Source organism: Anomaloglossus baeobatrachus (genome assembly GCF_048569485.1).
Source record: "Anomaloglossus baeobatrachus isolate aAnoBae1 chromosome 5 unlocalized genomic scaffold, aAnoBae1.hap1 SUPER_5_unloc_24, whole genome shotgun sequence".
Classification (NCBI taxonomy): Eukaryota; Metazoa; Chordata; class Amphibia; order Anura; family Aromobatidae; genus Anomaloglossus; species Anomaloglossus baeobatrachus.
The window spans coordinates 474,608-500,714 of record NW_027441800.1 but is presented as its reverse complement, the minus strand read 5'-3'; the positions used below and the strand labels follow the sequence as shown (position 1 = coordinate 500,714).

Below are 26,107 nucleotides of genomic sequence, written 5' to 3'. Positions count from 1 at the left end.
GACGTACAGGAAGGGAGGGAAGGCGGTGGTTGGGATGGTAGGACAGAGGGAGTGGGTGGTGAAGACGGTGAGGAAAGTCTTTTTAGATCATGACGCCACCTGTGGTATGCAGCCAGGGATGGGCCGCCTCTGCGGGTGCTGCTCTTCGGGGCTGATGTTGAAGGTCGCAGCCGGGATGGTGTCGCTCCCCACAGGCGGAGTGGGGTTACCCTGGGGAGGATGACTGAGGACGGACGGGGGTGGTGGTGGTCCCCGTTGGCGCCGCAGCACTGGGCGACGGCGCCTGTAAAGGAGAGGCAGAGCCAGGGGCTGCGGTTCCAGGTCTTTTACTCATTGGTAGTTCAGGCGCTGCCCCAGAGTACTGTTCTCCGCCATGATGGACTCCAGCCGATACCGATTCCATGGAAGGTCAGATCCGGTGTGTGTCAGTCTATGAGCCTTTCCTCCTTTGATGCAGTAAGTGTTGGGTCCCCGTGGCGTGAAGCACTAGGGGATCCCGATGTCTTTAAAGTGTCCCGTTCTGTATGCTGATAGCGCAGTTCCGATGTGGGGCCGGTCCATGACCTCAGCCCCGGATCCTATATGCAATTTGGCTGCAGACTCGGTGGGACAGGTCCGGTGACTCTTCTAGCCGTTCCTGTGACCCTTGCAGAGTTGGTAGACAACGTGAAGTATATCTGCCCTAGGGTTCTGTACCCCGACAGCACCAGTCCTGTGGAAGCAACCGCCTGGTTCTCCCCGGAGACCGTGTTCAAATGTCTTGTCCCACAGAGCTGCCTCGCAGCACGTCCGCTCTGCTCCGTGTCTAGAGGTGTTCTCTCCTTTGTAGTTGTGTTGTGTGTTCCATGCTGTTACCCCCAGCCGCTGCCACGGGCTGGTTCACTACTCTCACTATGTCAACTTGCTCTTCCCACTGTGTGCTCCTGACTCCCCGTGATAGTTGCTTCTCCCTGACCCTGGGTCGCAGCTCCAGTGGATCAGGTAGCCCCTGGTACGGTGGCGTCCTGTAAACCCAACCGCTGTAGTGACCCCCTACTGTGACTCGACCCTGGCCCGGTCCACATTGGGGGGGGGAACCACTGTAACTGTGTGTATGTGTGTTGGTGGAACCGGTACCGACCCTCCTTGGACCCGGGATAAGTACTACACCCTAACTGAGGTGCAGTACCCTGTGGCGCCTGAAGCCTTAGGGGCACCACAGCAGGATTAGAGCTGATCATAGATGTGACTTCTCCATCTGTCTGTGACTTTTGGATCACATTTATCCCGTTCTCTACACTGAACACTTACATCAGGGTTTTGACACCAGGTTATCACACAGAGAGAGGTCGCCCCTATTCCATGGGTCAGAAGGTCACAGCGCAAGCCAGCACTAGTTGGATCTGCTTTGCCTTCCACGTACCTGTGCAGACTATCCTTGTGCTGGCGCTGCTAGGGTTAAGCAGACCCTTGCGTCTTTCTTGGCTTACCATCCTGAGTTGTCTCAGCTGTTCTGCTTTCTGCACTTCCCCTGGTATAAGTTCTCACCACTTTACCTCAGTAGTTGCCAGTGATAACTTGCTTTTTCATGGTCCTGGCATGGAGGTGTGAGCCATGGAAAGAGAAATTGCTTTGAATTTGATCCTGGAGATTGCTGCTTGGAAGTTTTCTTTGGTGTCTTCCCATTGATCAGCTCGCTTTTTATTCATTTCTTTCAATCCCCCTTTTTTACCACTTGTTGTTTGGGAATGCAGTTTCTTTTTCCTTTGTCGTTTTCCTTTTGTGTCATTATCATAAAGCAGGACTAGTGTTCCTCATGTCCTGCTCACTAGACACGATTGTGATTAGTGTAAGACAGGGATAGACACGTGATTGCCGCACGAGGTGAAAGAACCTGTCTTGGAGCATCGGGGAGCTCAGGGTTGCTCAGAGTAAGTGACATGGTTTATCCTTCCTGTTCTTCCCTAGAGGCAGTGGTTCCCACCCCATCTTTCTCATGATACACCGCTCAGCCTCTTGGTGAAACACAACAACCAGAGACTGCCCTGTATTGGTAACTGGTACCTACTGTCAGCAAAGTCCAACCTCGGAGGCTCTGGTGATGACTGGGTAGGCACTTAATCATGCCCCTCTGGATAAGCATGGTTCAGGGCACAGTGAGGCTACGTCCCTTCTCTTCAACCTATTAGCATGACAGGTTTACATGTAATTCTTAAAATAACATGATTCAGATGAAACCCCCAAAAGATCCATTGAGGCTGCAGAGTTAATTTGGACTCCTCATGGCGGTGAGGCAATCATCCCTATCTAGTGAACGGTTATCTCCAGTAATTGTATTATTACACCGGATTCTTTATGATGTTACATTGTCATCTTCTCCCCATTCAGGTCCTTACAATATCGGATCCTCTCAGTGGAGATCTTCTATATAAGAGAATTCTCCTGATTGTTCCATCAAGGATGGATATGGACAGGGACAAGATGGCGGAGAGGATATTACACCTCACCCTAGAGATCCTCTTCCGGCTTACTGGAGAGGTGAGAGATTCTGATGACGTCACATTACATCATTCTTATCTATGGGAATAACAGATGGACAGAACTGGAGAGGTGAGGACTCTGGAAATGTCTGGAGTGAGATTTATTACTGTGTCTCTCCATAACCAGGATTACACAGTAGTGAAGAAGACCTCTAGTGAGCGCTGTCAGGCCCCTGTGTCTGAGGGATGGGGAAGACCCCTGAGCCCAATCACGGGGCCTCCACCTCACCCCCCGATACATGAGGACATCAATGACCAGAAGATCCTAGAACTCACCTACAAGATGATTGAGCTGCTGACTGGAGAGGTGACACTGCTGGGAATGCTGGGACATTAGACAGTAACGCTATGAAGGGATCGGGGGTGACGGTATCATTGTATGTGTCAGGTTCCTATAAGGTGTCAGGACGTCACCGTCTATTTCTCCATGGAGGAGTGGGAGTATTTAGAAGGACACAAAGATCTGTACAAGGACGTCATGATGGAGGATCCCCAGCCCCTCACATCACCAGGTAATAGACAGGACTAAATACACACGGCCTATAATTATCTGTATGTAAGGAATGAATTCAGTCCCTGTATGTGTCTCCTCCAGCTCTATCCAGTAAGAGGACAACACCAGAGAGATGTCCCCGTCCTCTTCTCCCACAGGACTGTAAACAAGAAGATCCCGATGTTCCTCAGGATGTGTTTCCTCCAGCTCTATCCAGTAAGAGATATCTACTCATGTACTTTCTGCACTAGTTTTGTGTGTTACATTTTTAGGATTTCTGCTCTGGGTTTTTCAGCTGTATTTTCTTTGCTTCTGCTTCTTCTGCTGTTTGCTTCTAGTGTCTTCTCTATATTGTTATGATGGCAACTTAACCCCTTCAGCCCCCGGGCTCTTTCCGTTTTTCCGTTTGTTTTTTTTGTACTCCCCTTCTTCCGAGACTGATGTGTTGTTGTGATGCCTGAGGTCGGTGCGAGTTTGTAGACACCAAACACTTATAGGTTTACTTGTATCTAAGGGGTTAAAGAAAATTCACAAGCTTGTCGAATAAAAGTGGCGTACGTTTTGCGCCATTTTCTGAAACCCGTAGTGTTCTCATTTTTCGGGATCTATGGCTCAGTGACAGCCTTTTTTTTGCGTCTCGAGTTGACGTTTTTAACTGTACCATTTTTGCGCAAATGCTACGTTTTGATCGCCTGTTATTGCATTTTGCGCAAAACTTGAGGCAACAAAAAAAACGTAATTTTGGCGTTTGGAATTTTTTTGCCGCTAAGCCATTTACCAATCAGATTAATTGATTTTATATTTTGATAGATTGGGCATTTCTGAACACGGCGATACCAAATATGAGTATATTTTTTATTTTTTTAACCCTTTAATTTTCAATAAGGTGAAAGGAGGGTGATTTGAACTTTTAGGTTTTTTTATTTTTTTTTTTAAACTTTTTTTACTTTATTTTTTTTATTTTACTAGTCCTAGGGGGCTATATGGATTAACAATTCGATCGCTCTGCCCTATCTGTAGATCTCAGATGCAGAGCTGAGAACTGCAGATACGCTGATTTAAGGCCCTGTCACACACAGAGATAAATCTTTGAGATCTGTGGTTGCAGTTAAATTGTGGACAATCAGTGCCAGGTTTGTGGCTGTGTACAAATGGAACAATATGTTCATGATTTCATTGCAACCACAGATCTGCCAAAGATTTATCTCTGTGTGTGACGGGGCCTTAACTCTCCGTGCTGGCACTATGCCGGCACTGAGAGGAAGTGACTCATGTTAGCTACAGGCATCATCACATGACCCTGTGCTACCATGGCAACCACTGAAAGTCACGTGATCACGCACGTGACTTCCGGTGGGGGCGGCGGTAGGAGAAAGTAATGGCTGCGCGCATATACATCTCGCTGCCAGACTTTGGCAGCGAGATGTAAGGGGTTAAATGTCGTGGGTGGATTGCAATTCCACTCGTAACATGCAGGCACACATGTCAGCTGTTGAAAACAGCTGATATATGCGCGGATCGCCGCGACCTGCCCACGGCAGGGGGCGGGGATTAACCTCACACGATCCATGACGGATATGTGACGCCCTGGGCAAGCCAGGGGTCACAGGTCATTGCACCACCACACCCTATACCCCAGTTAGGAACATCACAGCTAACCAAAATCCTTGTTGCCTTCGTCCAGAGACTGATGTTCACACCAGGGGGTGGGCCAGGCGGTTGGCTCCGCCCACCGAGGAGTAAACAGCTCTGGAGGCGGGAAAAACCAGGCAGTTTAGCTCAGGGAGAGCTTGAGTAAACAGGAAAGTGAAGTGGTAAAGGAGGAGTAAGAGAAGCTGAAGGAAGGTGAAAGGTGACAGAAAGAAAGCCTGAAGTGAGTCCAGCTGTGTGCAGGACAGGGTCAGCAAGGTCAGCAGACGACGGTGACTGTCTGGAGGGGTGACTGTTCGGGAGTTCCTGGAAGGACCGCGGACGAGTGGTGACCCGGCGGTCTGGAGCAGCGTGCAAAGGACAGTCAGCACCAGGGCAGGGGCCTCTCGGACCCCGGCAAGGCTAGGAGTCGCCAAATTTGCCGAATCCGTCAGTGAAGGGGACGGAGATCCCCCAACAACCAAGTCCCGATTGAAGGCAACAGCTCAACCATTACAGTAGAGACACCGCCACCGCCAGGGCACCAGTTTCTAAGGGCCAGCGCGTGCGGGCAAAGAGTAGAGCTCCTCCGGTCCAGCTTGAAGCCGGGGAGCGGTTTACCGGTGGGGACCCATCGAAACCATCCAAGACATTAGGTGCAGGAAAAGGGACATCACCGTCACCTTCTGGGGACCGCAAGTGCAGCCGTCCATGGGAACCGTCTTTCCAGCCGTGTGGTTTACCGTAAAACTGTGTCAACGTCTCAGGCTGAGTGAGTACCACAGTGCCGCAAGGCACAGCGCTGCCCCCGCGTCCCCGTGCCCACCAGGCCCTGCATCCCACATCTCATCACCGGGCCCCGGGATCACCAACCCCTACCCACGGAGGGGCAACACAACAACTCGCTGCTACATACCATCACTCCTGGGACCCCCATATAGAGCAGCGGTGGTGAAATCACCACAACCGTGGGTGACGTCACGGACAATATCCCAACACCCAAATCCCCTTTCACTCACGGGCGAGGAGCGCCGCTTGAGAACCCCCGGGATCCGGCCCACAGCTCGAGCCACCACTGAGCAGCCGCAGCCGGACCCGAGCAGAGGGGTGAGCGCAGTGCTGACACCCTCCTCCCCGCCCGCGACAGATATATCCGTCATGGGTCGTGAAGGGGTTAAATACCTGCAGAGGGTTCATGAATACCCTGTTTCGCTGAAAATACGACCTACACCGAAAATAATTTTATGGGATTTTTGGAGAATGCTTGAAATATAAGTGTGACGCCCTGGCAAAACCAGGTAGTCACAGAAAGAGTTCAACCTCTTTGGTACCACCTGATCCCACACTGGTACAGTGAAGCAGCCGCATCTCCCCCCCCAGTGTAACAAAAAGAGCAGGAGGGGAGGAGTTGAGTCAGTCGGTGGAAGGAGAGCAGACAGGGGCTGCAGCTCTTGTGCTGCTGGGGAAGTGGAGCAAAGAAAAAGCAGAGTCTTGGAGCTGAAGTGGAGAGTAGGTTCAGGGCCACCCGTAGTGGACTGGGGCAGGGTAGTGGCCCGCCGGTAGTGTGCCCGGGACCCCGGATTTGTGCAAAGAAAGAACTTCCCCCGTCTGAAACAGAGAAGGTAACTCATAGCTGGAGTGCAGGAGAGAGAGAGGGCCCTGCTTCTTGTACCGGGTGTGGGATCCGAACACCCCCGTACCAAAGGCCTACGTACACCGGCAATTTCTGGTTAAGTACTGGACTCTGTGCTTCCTGACCCTACACATGAATGCAGCCTCATCCAACACCAGGACAACTGAACTGTGAGTTTTCTGCTCCCTGCATTCCCTGCCACCACCACAACTCCCACTGGGCCCCGAGGCATCCATCCCTACCCACGGAGGGTTAACAACATCCAGCTGCCAGCCCAACGCCCCCGGGAGTCCCCTCAACGGCAGCGGTAGTACCCAATTTACCATATACCGTGGGTGGCATCATGTACAAACTTTCCAAAATCCCATACACCATAACCCCCTTTTCAATTGAAGTGACCGCGAGACCCCCGGGTCCGGAGACCCAAGAACCACCCACAGAAGGTCCTGAACCGAGCAGCATCGGCTGCTGAGAGCGGGGTGGTACATAAGCACTACTCCAAAAATAAGCGCTAGTTACAGTCAGGAGTTGGGAGGAGTCAAACTGCGCAATTTCTCAGGAACCCCACTCTTATGGAGCCCATCAGTTGTATTCTAAGGTTGATTGTTTAAGGACCTTTGATGACTTCAAAGTCATGTGACATGATGTAACCAAAGGTCTTTTACTTGCAGGAGTCTAAACTGAACAGGACACAGGGTGGCATGCAGAACTGGCATTAGAGGAAAGGGAGAGCAAACTGGACAATTTCACAGGGCCCCCATTCTCATAGGGGCCCGGTGTTTATATGCCAATTATAGGACTGCTTAAGGACCTTTTTGACATCACGTCATGTGACCAAAGGCTGGTGTGTGTGTGTGTGTGTGTTCACACCAATTTTAACCAGCTTTGCCAAAATGGGCAGAGCTTGGCCAGAAGAAGGGTGTGATGCCACCGCTTCTCTAATTCATAACAAACTGCGGCATTCCCTATGCCAGAAATCTCACTCCAGTCCCTGATGTTATTTGTTAGTGTCAATCGCCGGTCTTGATGAACTGGAGCCCTAATGTTTATCTGCACAGACTGCAAAACCCTGCTACCTGCTTTGGTTACAAAGCTTAAGGTTAGGCCATCAACGTTATAGTCCCGGACAATTCTGTTAAATATCCGGCATCTGTCTGTAACTATTTTATGTTCGTCTTGAAAAAAAAATTCTTTGAAACTGTCTACACTGTGTTCCAAATTATTATGCAAAAAGAGTTTTGGAGTGATAAGGTTAAAAATTTTTGCTTGTCATTTAAACTCATTGATGGTGATGTGTATTAGGGCTTTTTATATCACTGAAAGCAATTGCAGATACCTGTGAAAATTAGTTTGGCAGGTGTGTCCAAATAAAGGCAAGACTACTTAAGAAGGCTGTTCCACATTATTAAGCAGCCTATGTTTTTTGCCAAAATGGGAAAGAAAAAGAATGTGTTGGCTGCTGAGAAGCAACAAATTGTGGAGTATTTAGGTCAAGGCATGACTACAATCAACATTGCCAAGACACTTCATCGTGATCATCGCACAATCAAGAAGTATGTAGCTGATTCACAGCACACACGTGTGCGTGCTGATAAGATAAAATCGAGGACTCTTTCCAACAGGCAATTGCGTCAGGTTAAAAGAGCAGCAGCTAAAATGCCTTGTCATAGCAGCAGACAAGTTTTTGATGCTGCTGGTGCCTCCAACGTCCCCCGAACAACAAGATGCAGGGTCCTTCAGAGGTTTGCAGCAGTGCGTAAGCCATCCTGTCGACCACCTCTATCCATTGCACACAAGCAGAAACGGCTCCAGTGGGCCAAACGATACATGAAGACTAACTTCCAAACTGTTTTGTTCACCGATGAGTGTTGTGCAACACTCGATGGTCCAGATGGATGGAGTGGAGGATAGCTGGTTGATGGACACCCCATGAAAACACGGCTAAGGCACCAACAAGGAGGAGGTGGAGTAATGTTTTGGGCTGGAATCATGGGGAGAGAGATTGTCGGCTCCTTTAGGATCCCTGAAGGGGTAAAGCTGAACTCCATAATCTATGTGGAGTTTCTAAAACAGCACTTCCTGCCATGGTTCAGGAGGAAGAACCGTGCATTCCGCAGCAAGATCATTTTCATGCATGATAATGCACCGTCTCATGCTGCAAATAACACATCTGCATCTCGGGCTGCTATGGGAATAAAAGAGGACAAACTTATGGTGTGGCCACCATCTTCCCCTGACCTCAACCCCATTGAGAACCTCTGGAGCATCATCAAAAGGAGTGTCTATGATGGTGGGAGGCAGTTCACATCTAAGCAAAAGCTCTGGGAGGGTATTCTGTCCACATGCAAAACAATTGAAGCACAAACCATCCAAAAACTGACAAATTCAATGGACAAGAGAGTTCAGAAGCTTCTTTCGAACAAGTGGTCCTATGTGCAAATGTAACCTAGAATTAAGTTTTGACTTGAAAACTGTTTGATTTCATTTTGTAATAAGCTGATAATGCTTATAATTTCACAATTGACCATTTTCTTTTTCAAATTTAAAATAAAAAGGTTGAAAACTGCTGTGCATAATAATTTGGAACGTGCATTTTGAGTGCATTTTAAGTGTTTATTATTTTTAAAAATATACTGTTATCATAGGCAGTTTGATCAAAAACATTTCAATTATACTCGAATAGTAGATGACTGGAAAATAATAATGACTGCAATTCATAAAGTTAATTTAGGAAAATATGAAAAAATATTTTTTGCATAATAATTTGGAACACAGTGTATGTTGTGGATCAATGTTACATGGAGATTTTTGCATGTTTTGCCAACTGTCATGGCGGCGTCAGGATCTCTGGAAATGATAGATTCTGGTACTCTTGCATGTTAACTGCTCTGATGCCTGTGAGCAGCGCAGGGAGACGCAGACTTCGAACCACAGGCTTGGGCAGGCTAACGAGTTATTTTCTGCTGGGTTGCTTGCTAATGTCTTTGATCACATGCTGTAGAGGAGAAAGTATCTATCGCTCCCCTTCTGTATATGCTGGCTGGACTATTTCAATAATGGCTCATAGACTCTATTGAACTGTGACTGTCACTGTGCGAGTGTCGCATCGCATCAATCTCCAGACAGCATCGGGTCGGCTGCTTCTGTTTCCATGCAGTTGAAGCGCTTCCTGTCCTGAGATCAGTCCGTGTGGGGTGTTGCCCATGCAAGACGCAAGTGCAATCATCCCCTCACTGTCAGCCTGCTTCTTGCTCTGTACAGAACGATGTAGCAGAGCTGACAATGATCTCTACTTCTCACTGAGTATAGACTGTGTCTGTACAGAGTGATGAAGCTCACAATGCTCTATCTGTGGATCACGTCGGATTAAGGATTTTTTTATTATAAAGATGGATTCTCTAAATGTTTTTTTTGTTATATTTCTAATAAAAAAGCTTTTTTCTGTGTTTTTTTTTACTGTTTTAATAGAAATTCATGGTGGCCATGTCTAATTTGGCGTGACACCATGAATTTCGGACTTAGTACCATCTGAGAATACAAAGCTGGTATTAACCCCTTTATTACCCAGCGTGCCACAACCACCAGGGCCACTGGATGAGCCGGGTAAAGCGCCTGTAAAAGGCGCTAAGGAACAATGCGCCACTTACAGGGGCGGCTGCGGGCTGCCGAGAATCCCAGCCCCCAGCTGACTGGCTGTACTTGACTGGCAATCAAAATACAGCGGGAGCCCACAAATTTTTTTTCTAATTATTTTTTTTAATTAATTAAAAAAAATAATTAATGGGCATCCCTGTATTTTGATTGCCAGTCAGGTAAAGCCAGGCAGGTGGGGTGGAGGTGGCAGCCCGTAGCCGTCCGCTTCGTCTGTGCTGAGTATTAAAAATACCGCGGAGCGCTACGGCTTTTTTTTAAATAATTTCTTTTTATACAACTATATATTGTGTACATTTTATTTATAAAACAAAATTATTTAAAAATATATACTCACAGCCCTGGCAAAAGTTAAGAGGCAACTGCAAAATTTTCAATTTTTCTCATTTTTCTCTTTATAGGTACCGTATTTTTTGCTTTATAAGACGCACCCCAAATTTAGATATAAAAAAGGTAAAAAAAATAAAAATGGAGTGCGTCTTATACTCCGGTGTTGTCTTACCGGAGGGGGGCAGCAGCAATGGTGGAGCGGGCTCACAGGAGGCAGAGGTTGTGCTGGCAGGCGCGGTGGGCCAGTGGCTGCAGGCGCGGCGGCGGCAGGTGTGGCGGGTCAGTTGCGGCAGGTGTGGCAGGTCAGTGGTGGCAGGCGTGGCGGGTCAGTGATGGCAGGCGCAGTGGCATCTGTGGCAGCAAGCGCAGCGGGTCAGTGGCAGCAGCAGCAGCGCCGGGTGAGTGGTGCAGCAGGTCGGTGCATTGAGTGTCCCAGTGTCTCTGCGGTTCCGGTTCAAATAATGGCGATTGGAGCGGCGCATGTGCAGATGGAGCTTTCATTCAAGGGCTTAATCTGCGCACGCGTTGAATCCAGGAGTGGCGCGTGCGCAGATGGAGTCTTCATCCAAGAGCTCCATCTGCGCACGCGCTGACTCCTGTCGCCATCATTTGAAACTGGGAAAGCGCACACACTGGGAAACCTGCCGCACAGCCGCCCGCACAGAGCGGCACCCAGCTGCCGCCCGCACACAGGCACCCGGCTGCCGCCCGCACGTGGCCACAGGCACCCGGCCGCCTGAACACACCCGATCCCTGCACAGACAGGCCCCCCAGGTAGTTATATTCGGATTTTAAGATGCACCCCTCATTTTGTTCCCAAATTTTTGGGAGGAAAAGTGCGTTTTATAATCTGAAAAATACAGTATATTTTTGAGTAAAATGGAAACTGTTGTAAAATAAATACAACATTTTTGGGTTGAAAATTCGGTAGTTTATAGAATAAAAGAACAATTTACATTTTACTCAAAAATATAAAGAAAAAAATAAGAAAAGCTGAAAATGTTGCAGTGGTCTTTTAATTTTTGGAAGAGCTGTATATGTACAGTGCCTACAAGTAGTATTCAACCCCCTGCAGATTTAGCAGGTTTGATAAGATGCAAATAAGTTAGAGCCTGCAAACTTCAAACAAGAGCAGGATTTATTAACAGATGCATAAATCTTACAAACCAACAAGTTATGTTGCTCAGTTAAATTTTAATAAATTTTCAACATAAAAGTGTGGGTCAATTATTATTCAACCCCTAGGTTTAATATTTTGTGGAATAACCCTTGTTTGCAATTACAGCTAATAATCGTCTTTTATAAGACCTGATCAGGCCGGCACAGGTCTCTGGAGTTATCTTGGCCCACTCCTCCATGCAGATCTTCTCCAAGTTATCTAGGTTCTTTGGGTGTCTCATGTGGACTTTAATCTTGAGCTCCTTCCACAAGTTTTCAATTGGGTTAAGGTCAGGAGACTGACTAGGCCACTGCAACACCTTGATTTTTTCCCTCTTGAACCAGGCCTTGGTTTTCTTGGCTGTGTGCTTTGGGTCGTTGTCTTGTTGGAAGATGAAATGACGACCCATCTTAAGATCCTTGATGGAGGAGCGGAGGTTCTTGGCCAAAATCTCCAGGTAGGCCGTGCTATCCATCTTCCCATGGATGCGGACCAGATGGCCAGGCCCCTTGGCTGAGAAACAGCCCCACAGCATGATGCTGCCACCACCATGCTTGACTGTAGGGATGGTATTCTTGGGGTCGTATGCAGTGCCATCCAGTCTCCAAACGTCACGTGTGTGGTTGGCACCAAAGATCTCGATCTTGGTCTCATCAGACCAGAGAACCTTGAACCAGTCTGTCTCAGAGTCCTCCAAGTGATCATGAGCAAACTGTAGACGAGCCTTGACATGACGCTTTGAAAGTAAAGATACCTTACGGGCTCGTCTGGAACGGAGACCATTGCGGTGGAGTACGTTACTTATGGTATTGACTGAAACCAATGTCCCCACTACCATGAGATCTTCCCGGGGCTCCTTCCTTGTTGTCCTTGGGTTAGCCTTGACTCTTCGGACAAGCTTGGCCTCGGCACGGGTGGAAACTTTCAAAGGCTGTCCAGGCCGTGGAAGGCTAACAGTAGTTCCATAAGCCTTCCACTTCCGGATGATGCTCCCAACAGTGGAGACAGGTAGGCCCAACTCCTTGGAAAGAGTTTTGTACCCCTTGCCAGCCTTGTGACCCTCCATGATCTTGTCTCTGATGGCCTTGGAATGCTCCTTTGTCTTTCCCATGTTGACCAAGTATGAGTGCTGTTCACAAGTTTGGGGAGGGTCTTAATTAGTCAGAAAAGGCTGGAAAAAGAGATAATTAATCCAAACATGTGAAGCTCATTGTTCTTTGTGCCTGAAATACTTCTTAATACTTTAGGGGAACCAAACAGAATTCTTGTGGTTTGAGGGGTTGAATAATAAATGACCCTCTGAAATAACTTTTCACAATTTAAAAAAAAAAATAAAAAAAGAAATAACATTCTTTTTTGCTGCAGTGCATTTCACACTTCCAGGCTGATCTACAGTCCAAATGTCACAATGCCAAGTTAATTCCGAATGTGTAAACCTGATAAATCTGCAGGGGGTTGAATACTACTTGTAGGCACTGTATGTATGTATGTATGTGTGTACATATATAATTATATATATATATATATATATATATATATATATATATATATATATATATATATATATATATATGAGACAAAAAAGGACCAGCCGCACACTGTGAAAAACCAAAATAAATTCTACCTTATAACATAAATGGAGGTATTTGGAATATTATAATGGCCATTGTATTACCAGCCCAGCGCCCCTTCACGGCACCCTCCTTTGCTGGGTCCTACACTACACTGCATCTTTTCTGGGTTTTAAAAACCTACAAGATCAGCTGGTGAACACAAAAAAAGGCTAATGAAGCAGCCAGGAGCTAGAGTGCAAATCCAGCAAACAGAGAGCATCACTCCCTGTTATATGCATTATACAATAGAAAAAACAGAATGAAACAGGGGATCCCTTGCTGGTTTCCCAGGTTTCCCACGCTGGTACTAACCTGACTTCAAACCGTACTGGCAGCATCTTTACAATGTGAACAGGTGCGTATCTGGATGATGTGTAAATATGAGACAAAAAAGGACAGTGTGAAAAATGGCCACATATACAATATATAGTTGTATAAAAATAAATAATTTAAAAAATGACGTAGCGCTCCGCGGTATTTTGGATTCTCAGCGCACATAAAGCAGATGGATACGGGCTGCCACCCCCATCTGCCTGGCTTTACCTTGGCTGGCAATCAAAATACTAGGAAGCCCTTTTATTTTTACAAAAAAAAAAAAGTTTTTTGCCAGAAAAAAAAAATGACGTGGGTTTCGCCATATGTTTGTATGCTAGGCAGGTACAGCAGACTGGTACAGGCTGCCCCCAACCCCCAGCTGCCTATTTGTACCTGGCTGGGAACCAAAAATATAGGAAAGTCATTTTTTTTAATTATTTCATGAATTTCATGAAATAATTAAAAAAAAAAAAATGACGTGTGCTTTGCCCAATTTTTGTATCCAGCCAGGTACAACTAGGCAGCTGGGGATTCGAATCTGCAGCGCAGGGTGGCCCAAGCTTTCTGCCCCCCTGCTGCAAATTGCAGTCCGCAGCCACCTCAGAAAATAGCGCTTTCATAGAGGCGCCATCTTCTGGCGCTGTATCAACTCTTCCAGTTGACCTGGTGGCAGGTTACAGGCTGGGTAATAAGGGATTAATACCGGCTTTGTTTTACCAGCTGGTGTTAAGCCCAATATTCTTAATGTTAGGCAAGTTTAACCCGGCCATTAAGAATCTCCAATAAAGGGTTTAAAAAAAAAAAAAAAGACCCCACACAGAGAAAAAATACTTTATTAGAAATAAATACACACACACTTAGGGACTCCATCTTTATTACTCCCTCTCACCCCTCCACGATCCTGGTCTTCTGTCACTGATCTAGCTCTGCTATATCAGAATGCACGGGGGGAGGAAGAACGCTGCTGCTGCTGTTCTCGCACTGTCTAATCACTCAATGAGTGATCAGAGGCTGCAGGTTGGTAAGCGGTGATGTCACCACTACCACCATTGCCATAGTAACCTAACGAACGGGTTACTATACTATAGTAACGGTGATCTCTGATCACCTGATTCCCAGCGCCGCTATTCATCATCGGCTGTGGCAGCCATTCCCTGCATGTGGGCTGACTGTGTAAAGAGCACCAAGATGCAGGGAGGGGGAGTGGAGTATGTGCCCGAGCATCTCTCCGGTACACGGTGGTCGCCAAGTTTACAGAGTACTGAGATGCTAGGGAAAGCACCGTGTACCGGCGAGCATGCTGACACTGCAGGATCTTTGCACGATGTCATAATCATGTGACCCAGTGTGTAGCCAATGAGATAATACAACATTTTCACGTGACTGATCACATGGCTATGATGTCACGGAAGGTCCTTTTGGTTACCGGGAGGACACCGCGATGATTGTACTTGGAAGCAGAAGCAGCAGGAGACAGAGTGCAGGACGCGTCGCAGGACCTGTAAGTATAATGACAATGTTTATTATTAACTATTCTTTATTTTACAGCCCCCCACGCCCCATCCCATAACTGTAAAGTCCAATCGGTGATTGGATGCAAAATCGTGTTATCTCGATCCTGATCTACAAAATGATCCGACGAGTATCACCGATCCCGACCATCGGGTGGATTGCCCATCACTACTCTTAAGGCCCCGTTACACGCAACAACATCGCTAACGCGAAATCGCTGGGGTCACGGAATTCGTGACGCACATCCGGCGTCGTTAGCGACGTTGTTGCATGTGACACTTATGAGCGACCGCTAACGTTCCCAAGTTCCGCAAATATTGTTGATTGTTGACACGTCGTTTCTTTCCCAAATATCGTTGCATTTTTGGGACGCGGGTAGTTTGTCGTTCCTGAGGCAGCACACTTCGCTACATGTGACACCCCGGGAACGACGAACAGTGTTCCTGTGTCCTCCGGCAACGAGGTGGGAGTGACGTTTATGCGGCTGCTCTCCGCCCCTCCGCTTCTATTGGTCATAATCATGTGACCCAGTGTGTAGCCAATGAGATAATACAACATTTTCACGTGACTGATCACATGGCTATGATGTCACGGAAGGTCCTTTTGGTTACCGGGAGGACACCGCGATGATTGTACTTGGAAGCAGAAGCAGCAGGAGACAGAGTGCAGGACGCGTCGCAGGACCTGTAAGTATAATGACAATGTTTATTATTAACTATTCTTTATTTTACAGCCCCCCACGCCCATCCCATAACTGTAAAGTCCAATCGGTGATTGGACGCAAAATCGTGTTATCTCGATCCTGATCTACAAAATGATCCGACGAGTATCACCGATCCCGACCATCGGGTGGATTGCCCATCACTACTCTTAAGGCCCCGTTACACGCAACAACATCGCTAACGCGAAATCGCTGGGGTCACGGAATTCGTAACGCACATCCGGCGTCGTTAGCGACGTTGTTGCATGTGACACTTATGAGCAACCGCTAACGTTCCCAAGTTCCGCAAATATTGTTGATTGGAAGGCAAAAGGCCACACAATATAGATAGGAAGGGGACAGCATGATACACCTTCCTACATGGCACACTCTAGACATATAAGAACAAGGAGAACAAAACAGAGTGTATTGCAAAATTAACAATTTATTGAAACAGGACTGGCACAGGAGAGGATAAGCGGCAACATCAAAGACATGTGTGTGACAAAAATGTATGAATGATGTTACAACATACAATGTAATATCAATGGGCCACCATAAAATAATAATAGATGTAAAGCAGACATGAGTAACTGTTGAAATGGCAACATAAATTATGTATATGTGACAAATACACACATACAATTATAGCCAGATGCAATAAAAAACGGAGGAAAAATTGTCATAAGCACAGGTTACGTGCCCCCCATTTAATCATGCATCGGAAATAACCGAGGCCATTAACAAGATACCTATGATAAGTTACCATATAGCATCTGCAAAGGATGAAACGCATGTGCTCATGGATGAATCATAAATAGATGATGTAATAGTACAATTGCATATAAATAAGACCGAAGTATAGGTTATAAATGCAATGAAACAACACAGCGTCAGCATCACATATATTCCATGATAGCACAGGCAAAATGCTATTATAGGCATGAAAATTACATTTGCATAGAAAAAACAGGTGGCAAACACATTGAGCCTAAATCAGGCATATAATGAAAAAACAATGGGCGCAGACCCAGAATGAAAGCATACCCATAAGACACACACAGCCAGTGAGTGGCAGCAAAGAGGGCCCCCTGGAGACCCCGACGTATACGTTTCACGATCCTGTGAGTGTGATCATTTCATCAGGGGGATAACCACGCTGTGAATGAAACATGCTTTTAAGCATGGCGCCATACCTCCCTGGTCACTCCCCCCACAGCGTCAGCGCAGACCGCATCATAGGAAGTCCCGGGCCCGGAATCATCGGCAATCAACGCCCATCAAGATGGTTTGCGCATGCGCGGAGATGAGGACGCGTCACTCATAACCAGCGCATGCGCAGAGGCGATTAAAGATGCCGAGGAGACCGGCTGTAACCCGGAAATGCGGCTGTCAGACGCAGAGGGGAGGGACCAGGGAGGGGGCATGAGAAAAAAGAGTAACATGGATCACATGGAAGGAGAATGCAATGTAAACGATCCTGTAGTCTTGAGTATGAGTCCAAATCCGTGATCCCAGATATAGAGAATATGAGAGAATGCCATGCAGAGGTAATCAGCGCTCCTAAGGAAGTGCCAGGAGAAATTTATAACTAAAATAAAAACAAAAATGTGAATAATTAAAAACGAGGCACTTAAAACCAGGGAGACAGGAAAAACAGAGACAATGCATTATCACAAAAATGGTGCAAAGCTAAGGTGTTCGTTTAACCCCCTAGGGGACATTGTTCCCAAGGTGTAAATCCAGCGGGTTTCACGTTGTGCTAGAATTTTTCGTACATTCCCTCCACGTGCACCCCCATGAATAACATCTATACCCCTAACAAGCAGGGATTTAGGATCACAAGCATGGAAGGCATGAAAGTGACGTGGGAGGGTCTTGAGGCTGGAGATATCAACCACCGTCCGGGCCGCAGCAATGTCCCTCACATGTTCCCTCACGCGTTTGCGTAACTCTCTGCTGGTGAGGCCAATATATATCATGCGGCACCCACAGGTGGCATAATAAACCACATTGCTGGTGCCGCATGATACATAATGTTGAATATCATAGGTACGGGCCCCATCAGCAGAGGTGAAGGATGAACTGCGAAGGACATTGCTGCAGGCCAGACAGTGGCCGCAGGGAAAACAGCCCCTAAGGGGGCTACCAAGGTCCAAGAAAGTACTGGGCTGGGCATTTTGCCTGTGCTATCATGGAATATATGTGATGCTGACGCTGTGTTGTTTCATTGCATTTATAACCTATACTTCGGTCTTATTTATATGCAATTGTACTATTACATCATCTATTTATGATTCATCCATGAGCACATGCGTTTCATCCTTTGCAGATGCTATATGGTAACTTATCATGGGTATCTTGTTAATGGCCTCGGTTATTTCCGATGCATGATTAAATGGGGGGCACGTAACCTGTGCTTATGACAATTTTTCCTCCGTTTTTTATTGCATCTGGCTATAATTGTATGTGTGTATTTGTCACATATACATAATTTATGTTGCCATTTCAACAGTTACTCATGTCTGCTTTACATCTATTATTATTTTATGGTGGCCCCTTGATATTACATTGTATGTTGTAACATCATTCATACATTTTTGTCACACACATGTCTTTGATGTTGCCGCTTATCCTCTCCTGTGCCAGTCCTGTTTCAATAAATTGTTAATTTTGCAATACACTCTGTTTTGTTCTCCTTGTTCTTAAATATTGTTGATTGTTGACACGTCGTTTCTTTCCCAAATATCGTTGCATTTTTGGGACGCGGGTAGTTTGTCGTTCCTGAGGCAGCACACATCACTACATGTGACACCCCGGGAACGACGAACAGTGTTCCTGTGTCCTCCGGCAACGAGGTGGGAGTGACGTTTATGCGGCTGCTCTCCGCCCCTCCGCTTCTATTGGTGGCCCGCTGTGTGACGTCGCTGTAATGCCGCACGAACCTCCCCCTTAGAAAAGAGGTTGTTCGCCGGCCACAGCGACGTCGTTAGTAAGGTATGTGCGTGTGACGCGAACTACCGATATTGTCCGCCACGGGCAGCGATTTGCCCGTGACGCATGCACAACGGGGGCGGGTGCGATCGCTAGCGACATTGCTAGCGATGTCGCTGCGTGTAAAGCAGCCTTTAGATGTCGAAATTGGACAACAGATTAAGAATACATTTTTTTCTAATTTCATTTCTAATGCTATGGTTAAAAAAAAGTGTACTTTCAAGATAATATCATTAAAAAATAATAACATTGTCTTTGTTTTTAGCAGGTGACTGTATTGAGAGTTCAGATGGAAATCTATTATCTTCAGAATTTAAAACAGATGAAAAAAGTATCACACATCATACATATGAAGAGCATGCTGCTGTCCCAAATATACCTGCAGTCCTTCCTCGGAAAGCTTCATCATCAGATCTTTTCAAACAAGTCCAAAATTCCAATTTATCACAGAACTGTAAGCAAAACAAAAGTTACAGAAGGGATGTGGAACATGAAACAGCTCCTACAAGGGTGAAACCATTTTCATGTTCAAAATGTGGGAAATGTTTTACCAGAAAATCAAGTCTTAATATCCATCAAAAAACTCACACAGGGAAGAAGCCATTTTCATGCCCAGAATGTGGAAAATGTTTTACTCAGAAAATAACCCTTGCTAACCATCAAAAATATCACACAGGGGAGAAGCCATTTTCATGTTCAGAATGTGGGAAATGTTTTATTCAGAAATCAGATCTTGTTAGGCATCAAAGATGTCACACAGGGGAGAAGCCATTTTCATGTTCAGAATGTGGGAAATGTTTTATTCAGAAATCAGCTTTTGTTAGGCATCAAAGATTTCATACAGTGGAGAAGCCATTTTCATGTTCAGAATGTGAGAAATGTTTTATTCAGAAATCAGATCTTGTTGTGCATCAAAGATGTCACACAGGGGAGAAGCCATTTTCATGTTCAGACTGTGGGAAATGTTTTATTCGGAAATCAACTCTTGTTCAGCATCAAAGATTTCACACTAGGGATAAGCCATTTTCATGTTCAGAATGTGGGAAATGTTTTATTTGGAAATCAGACCTTGTTGTGCATCAAAGATGTCACACAGGGGAGAAGCCATTTTCATGTTCAGAATGTCATAAATGTTTTATTAAGAAATCAGATCTTGTTGTGCATCAAAGATGTCACACCGGGGAGAAGCCATTTTCATGTTCAGACTGTGGTAAATGTTTTATTCGGAAAGCAAACCTTGTTCGGCATCAAAGATTTCACACCGGGGAGAAGCCATTTTCATGTTCAGAATGTGGGAAATGGTTTATTCGCAAATTGGACCTTGTTCGGCATCAAAGATGTCACACCGGGGAGAAGCCATTTTCATGTTCAGAATGTGGTAAATCTTTTTTTCAGAAATCAGATCTTGTTGTGCATCAAAGATGTCACACCGGGGAGAAGCCATTTTCATGTTCAGACTGTGGTAAATGTTTTATTCGGAAATCAAACCTTGTTCGGCATCAAAGATTTCACACCGGGGAGAAGCCATTTTCATGTTCAGAATGTGGGAAATGTTTTATTCAGAAATCAAACCTTGTTCGGCATCAAAGATTTCACACCGGGGAGAAGCCATTTTCATGTTCAGAATGTGGGAAATGTTTTATTCAGAAATCAAACCTTGTTCAGCATCAAAGATCTCACACAGGGGAGATGCTGTTTTCATGCCCAGAATGTGGTAAATGTTTTACTAGGAAATCACGTCTTGTTTACCATAAAAAAAATCACACAAAATAAACCATTTTTATGTTCTGAATGTGGCAAATGTAATTCTCAGAGATCACATCTTGTTAAACATGTGAAGAAGCCGCACAGGGAAGGAACCTTTTTCATGTTGTGAATAATTGAAATGTTTAACTGGTAAATCAAGTCTTGCCCACATCAGAAAACCAACAGAGCAGAGCAGCCATTTTTGCTTTCAGAACTTGCCAAATGTTTTTATCATTAATCAGGTCCTGTTGTCAGATGAGTCACACGGGAGAAGCCATCATGATGTACCATAATTCAAAGGGCTTTATCCTAAAATTGGCTACAGTGTTATGAGTAAGAATTTCTGAGGAAAAGAACCATTTTCTTTTTTTTTTTTTTTTTTTAGAAATTATTGTATTTTTTTGAACCATAAGATACACCTAGGTTTTGAAGAAGGAATATAGGGAAAAAATTAACAAAAAAATGGGGTCATGAAGCACTGTTATGGGTAGGATATGCTGCTGACACTGTTACGGGGATAAAATCCCCCAATTCTGTACTAATGTCCCACATACTGGGCCCCTTCCAGGTATATGTGTCTCCCATACTCGTATATAGGTCTTTCATCCTGGTATATATGTTGCCCATCTTTATCCCATCCTGGTATATATGATCCCCATCCTGGTATACAGTACAGACCAAACGTTTGGACTCACCTCATTCAAAGAGTTTTCTTTATTTTCATGACTCTAAAAATTTTAGATTCACATTGAAGACATCAAAACTATGAATGAAAAGATGTGGAATGAAATACTTAAAGTGTGAAACAACTGAAAATATGTCTTATATTCTAGGTTCTTCAAACTAGCCACCTTTTGCTTTGATTACTGCTTTGCACACTCTTGGCATTCTCTTGATGAGCTTCAAGAGGTAGTCACGGGAAATGGTTTTTCAACAGTCTTGAAGGAGTTCCCAGAAATGCTTAGCACTTGTTGGCCCTTTTGCCTTCACTCTGCGGTCCAGCTCACCCCAAACCATCTTGATTGGGTTTAGGTCCGGTGACTGTGGAGGCCAAGTCATCTGGCGTAGCATCCCAGCACTCTCCTTCTTAGTCAAATGGCCCTTACAAAGCCTGGAGGTGTGTTTTGGGGTCATTGTCCTGTTGAAAAATAAATGATGGTCCAACTAAACGCAAACTGGATGGAATAGCATGCCGCTGCAAGATGCTGTGGTAGCCATGCTGGTTTAGTATGCCTTCAATTTTGAATAAATCCCCAACAGTTTCACCAGCAAATCACTCCCACACTGTTACACCTCCTTCTCCATGCTTCACGGTGGGAACCAGGCATGTAGAGTCCATCCGTTCACCTTTTCTACAAAGACATGGTGGTTGGATATAAAGATATCACATTTGGACTCATCAGACCAAAGCACAGATTTCCACTGGTCTAATGTCCATTCCTTGTGTTCTTTAGCCCAAACAAGTCTCTTCTGCTTGTTGCCTGTCCTTAGCAGTGGTTTCCTAGCAGCTATTTTACCATGAAGGCCTGCTGTACAAAGTCTCCTTTTAATAATTGTTCTAGAGATGAGAAGGTGTGTCAAAACTTTTGGTCTGTACTGTATATCGCTTTTGTCTTAGTATATATGTCCCTGTAACAGGGTGAAAATGTACATGTAACGCCTGCCTGGATCAACAGACTCAGGGGGGATGTAATGGACAGACTAGAGGGAAGCCACTCACCAAGCAGGACCCCCAGAACCCTGAAACCCTTTAACCCTGATACAGGGATTTGGAATTACACAGGGCCCTGGAGATCACTACCTGTGGAAGGCTGCAGTCCGATGAGAATAGCAGAATAGGGACAGAATCGGCAGACAAGGACGTAATCAGAAAACGGAGCAGAGGTCAAATCCGGATCGGGCAGCGAGGTACAAAAACAGCAGGCAGAAGGGTAGTCAGAAAACACGCAGAAGTTAGCACACAGGAATCACAAAACAGAATAGGGCGGACCAGGAGCCAGGAAATCAGAACTATCTCTGGCAGTGGTCATGTGACAGGAGGGGGAATAAGAAGGGTGTGGTGTCTTCCCATTGGCTGTAGCTGAACGCTGGCAACTTCAGCTGGAAGACACACGCCACCCACAGTCAGCCAGCGGTACTGCAGATCCCAAGATAACCCAGCCCAGTGGATGATCGGAGCCTGTGCCCACCGGTGCCGCTGGCATCGACTCCTCTCCCATCACCAGCACCATCCACGGCAGGAAGACGGTGTCGCCCTGCGATTGGAGCAGAAGTCGCTGGAGCAGACTCCGGCGGTGACGTAACAGTACATAAGATAAACTTGTATGTTTGTTAATGAAGTATTGTATATATATGCTATAACTTAAATGGCCACTAGTTGTCACTAGAGGGCAGGCACACTGCTAGACAGTAAGGGGTTACATTAGGTTTCCCTGCTAACGTAATCAGATAGAGACAGTTAAAAGTTCAGTTGAGATCTGGAGACTGCACGAGCAAGAAGAGAGTGACAGGAAGAAGGCTGCAAGAGAGGGAGAAGGTTGTTGAACTCCTGTGTTCTGGACAAATAGGATTGCCTGTTTTTTTTCATTGGAGCTCCTACTGCCCCGATGAGGAAAATTCATCTGAGCGAACTTTTCTCCAGAAAATGCTTGTATAAGGTCATCTAAGAATGAATCAGAAGCAGTCTGAGGGAGACTGACACCATCTTGGGTGGAAGACTTTTGTGAGTAGCAACTGACCTGAGACCAATCGGTGTACTAATAGTCAGTTAGGGACAGAGAGATAGGAAGAGGACGCATTGAAGGAAGACTATTCTTTGAAAGACTGTTTGCTGACAAGGAGCTTTGCTTGCTTGTTTATCTGGAGGCATTTGCTCTGACCCGAAATTTATCAGAAGTTAAGCTGTGTTGTGCTGATAATAACAGACTACTCTGCCTTTGCTTCATCACACTGTCTGGGGGCAGTGAGGTACAGAGTATTGCATAGCGGTACATGTACATAAATTCACTTGTTTCTTACTGTATATGGGAAGTTGGCCGGGTACCCTGATTGAATTGTAAACATAAGGGGAGGTGGTTGTAAGATTATATCCTTGGAGGGATCACGTGCTGTTATCTGTAGTAGTGCACTCGAGTAAGCCCCATTAATTGATAGGGGAGGGAGCGGTATAGCAAAGGGGAAAAAAAAATATAGTCTAGTTCATCTCTACAGACCGACACTTGAAGTCCTCCAAGTTGCATAAATTGTTATTGTTTATTCTGGGCTGTTGTGGCCCATAAGTTGTAAGAGAACTGGTTTTGTAAATATTTTTTAGACTTATAAAGAAAACTGTTATTCACCATCTTTGTGTCCCTGGGTTTTCTATAGTGCCATCGTGCCTTAATAGTCATAGCGACCGGCATCCGTCGTATTTGGTGTAGTCGGCAGGATACGGTGTTTGCTATGGATAACCCTGAGCAAGTGGGAGACGCTGCAACACCCCTGTTGTACTTAACCCCCTTCTCCTTGGTGACCAGCAGTGAGCGGCTAATAGGGTGCTCTGCAACGGGCGCGCTGCTAAATCATCTGGCTAAGTTTGAAGGGTATAACTTACTCTTCAGTGATTGGGTGGGCCGGCTGAAGAACGCCATTGCCTTGCACAGCGTACACCCCAACTGCAGCCCAAGGTCGCACTGAATGCTCTGGACTGAAATGCCTGCAAGGTTGTTCTGCTGAAACCAGAAAGACAGCCGAAGACAGTAGATGAAATAATTCAGATCTTGGAAAAAACTTTTGACCACGTGGCAGCGGCTGAACAACTGCGAGTACAGTTTTTTGCTCAGATTCAGAGAAGCAGAGAGAGTCTGATTCAGTATGGCATTGTGAAGCCCCGCTAACGCTGTGTCGGTGCATTACCTTCAGGGACTCCACGCAGCTGGATCTTGTCACAGGTAGGAAATCTTCTATTTGTCGTGACGCCACTCTCAGATTTGCGGTCAGTGGAGACCGCCACTGCAGGTTAAGGGATGCCTGGGGCTGATGGTGGGTGCAGCCAGTTGTAGTAGCCTCCTGAGAGTGAGGCAAGCCCCAGGGCCCTGTGAAGATGTGTAGAACTACAAGGCGCAGAATGACTCCACACAAGCAGGATGTCTTTCAGGGTTTTTACTCACAGTTGATGGCAGGGTGAGTGACCCGGGCGTAGCTGGGATGAACCAAGTGGGAACCAGGTGTCCTTCAGGCTGACTTGTGAGGGTGACTACCAACTCGCCTTCCTTAGCCCTTTTTGGTTTGGGGCAACCCCGACTTTGAGTCCCTATGGGGGTCACCCAGGGAAGTTGCTGAAGCCTCACTCCCCTTCAGTTGCCGTTTGCTTGTCGCCTGGACCAGATCACTCCAGCTGCTTGCCTCCTGCGAACTATGGGCCCTAACTGTGGCTACGTGGCTGCGGCTTTTGTGGTGTTGTGGCGTGGGCTTTGAGAGCCCCACACCGGCAGGTTTAGCAAGGAAAGGTGGATCTATCCCCGCATCGAGATCTGCCGCCCGTTTGGGCCTGGTACTCTCTAGCAGTCTCCTTACTTCCCACTCCGTTGCTCTCTCTCTAGCTGAAGATGGATTTCGGGTAGCACTCCTAGTTGACCGTTCTCCCCCGTCGGTAGCCACTGCGCGGGCGCTGTCAGACTGCACAGCCCCAGGGGTCTGCTCCTCACTCGAGCTCCCTGAACTCTACACTGAACTGGCTCACTGCCCCTCCTCTCCTGTTCTTGCCTACGCCACCTAGCAACCAGACTCTCCACCACACCCCTTGAGAGGAGATGGAGGCTTTTGGCCCCCTCCACTATTCCAGTGGAGGTCAAGGCTTTTCCCCCTCCTGGGATCCCCAGGGGTCCTCTCAAAGGTACATGTGTGAGACCTGATCACTATGCGCCTGTGTACCACACCCCGGTCAGCCTTCGGGATTACCTGTGTTGTACTGTTCCCAGCATGGGTGCAGTACTCAGTGGTGCCTGACCAGGTCAGGGGCGCCACAGCATCGCATTGGAAGAATTGCATTAGGAGATTAAGAAGTTAAATGTAACGGTGGGCGCTGAGGCAGAGGTTGATCGCATTTTACGTGATCAGTTCATTGAGGGGATCCAAAATTAAATGTTAAGGAGCGAACTACTGTTGAACGCAAGGAGTACCCCTGGTGTTACCTACGCTGAAATACAACAAGAGGCAGTGGCGCGGACCCTGGAGGTAAAGTCTGCTCTGAAATGGAGTAACATGCAAACAGTTGACACAAGGGAATTGAGTCGAGACTCTGTCTAAGTAAAGCTAGCAGTCTTGCAGAAGCCTGTGGAGAGTCTGGCGGAACAGATGCAACAAATGCGGGCTCAGGGGATGCCACCAACATACCCAGCACCGTTATGCCCCTATACTCCCATGCCTGGACAAATGCCGCCTCCTATGGTGGACATGCAGTCACGGCATTATACACCATGAGGAACAGCGGCCGGCCCCAGAACAGAGGTAGCAAGAAGCGGGATGAGAGGGCCTATCTGGTGTTGGAGATGCGGAGGGATTGGACATCTGCAACGAGATTGCCGGAGGGGCAGAACAGAAGAAACTGCAACAGCAGTAAAAGGGAAGCCCTCACTGTAGCTAGGCACATGGCAAGGCAGAACTGAGAACCAATGCCCGAACTCTGCTCAGAAGATCTGATTACGGAGAGTCCTGTACTAGAGGTAAAGTTTGCTTGGAAGAAGTTCGCGTGTCTGGTAGACACTGGATCAGAGGTGACGACTATGCTGGTGGAATATTTCCAGACGTACTTCAAGGAAGCTGCTAAACCAGAA

General features: G+C 46.5%; 1 protein-coding gene across 1 annotated transcript; it reads left to right on the top strand.

The window, feature by feature from the left end:
• The first annotated feature begins 401 nt into the window (after positions 1-401).
• On the top strand, positions 402-23,605 carry LOC142259065 (uncharacterized). The gene is made up of 3 exons (XM_075331589.1): positions 402-408; positions 3,115-3,228; positions 18,817-23,605. The coding sequence occupies exons 1-3, from the start codon at positions 402-404 to the stop codon at positions 20,319-20,321; spliced, it is 1,626 nt and encodes a 541-aa protein (XP_075187704.1). The 3' UTR covers positions 20,322-23,605.
• The last annotated feature ends 2,502 nt before the right edge of the window (positions 23,606-26,107 follow it).

Excerpts from the sequence above, each read along its gene's own strand:
- LOC142259065 (XM_075331589.1), top strand. Across the intron at positions 3,229-18,816 it reads GTTTCCTCCAGCTCTATCCA|GTGACTGTATTGAGAGTTCA; the intron begins GTAAGAGATATC and ends TGTTTTTAGCAG.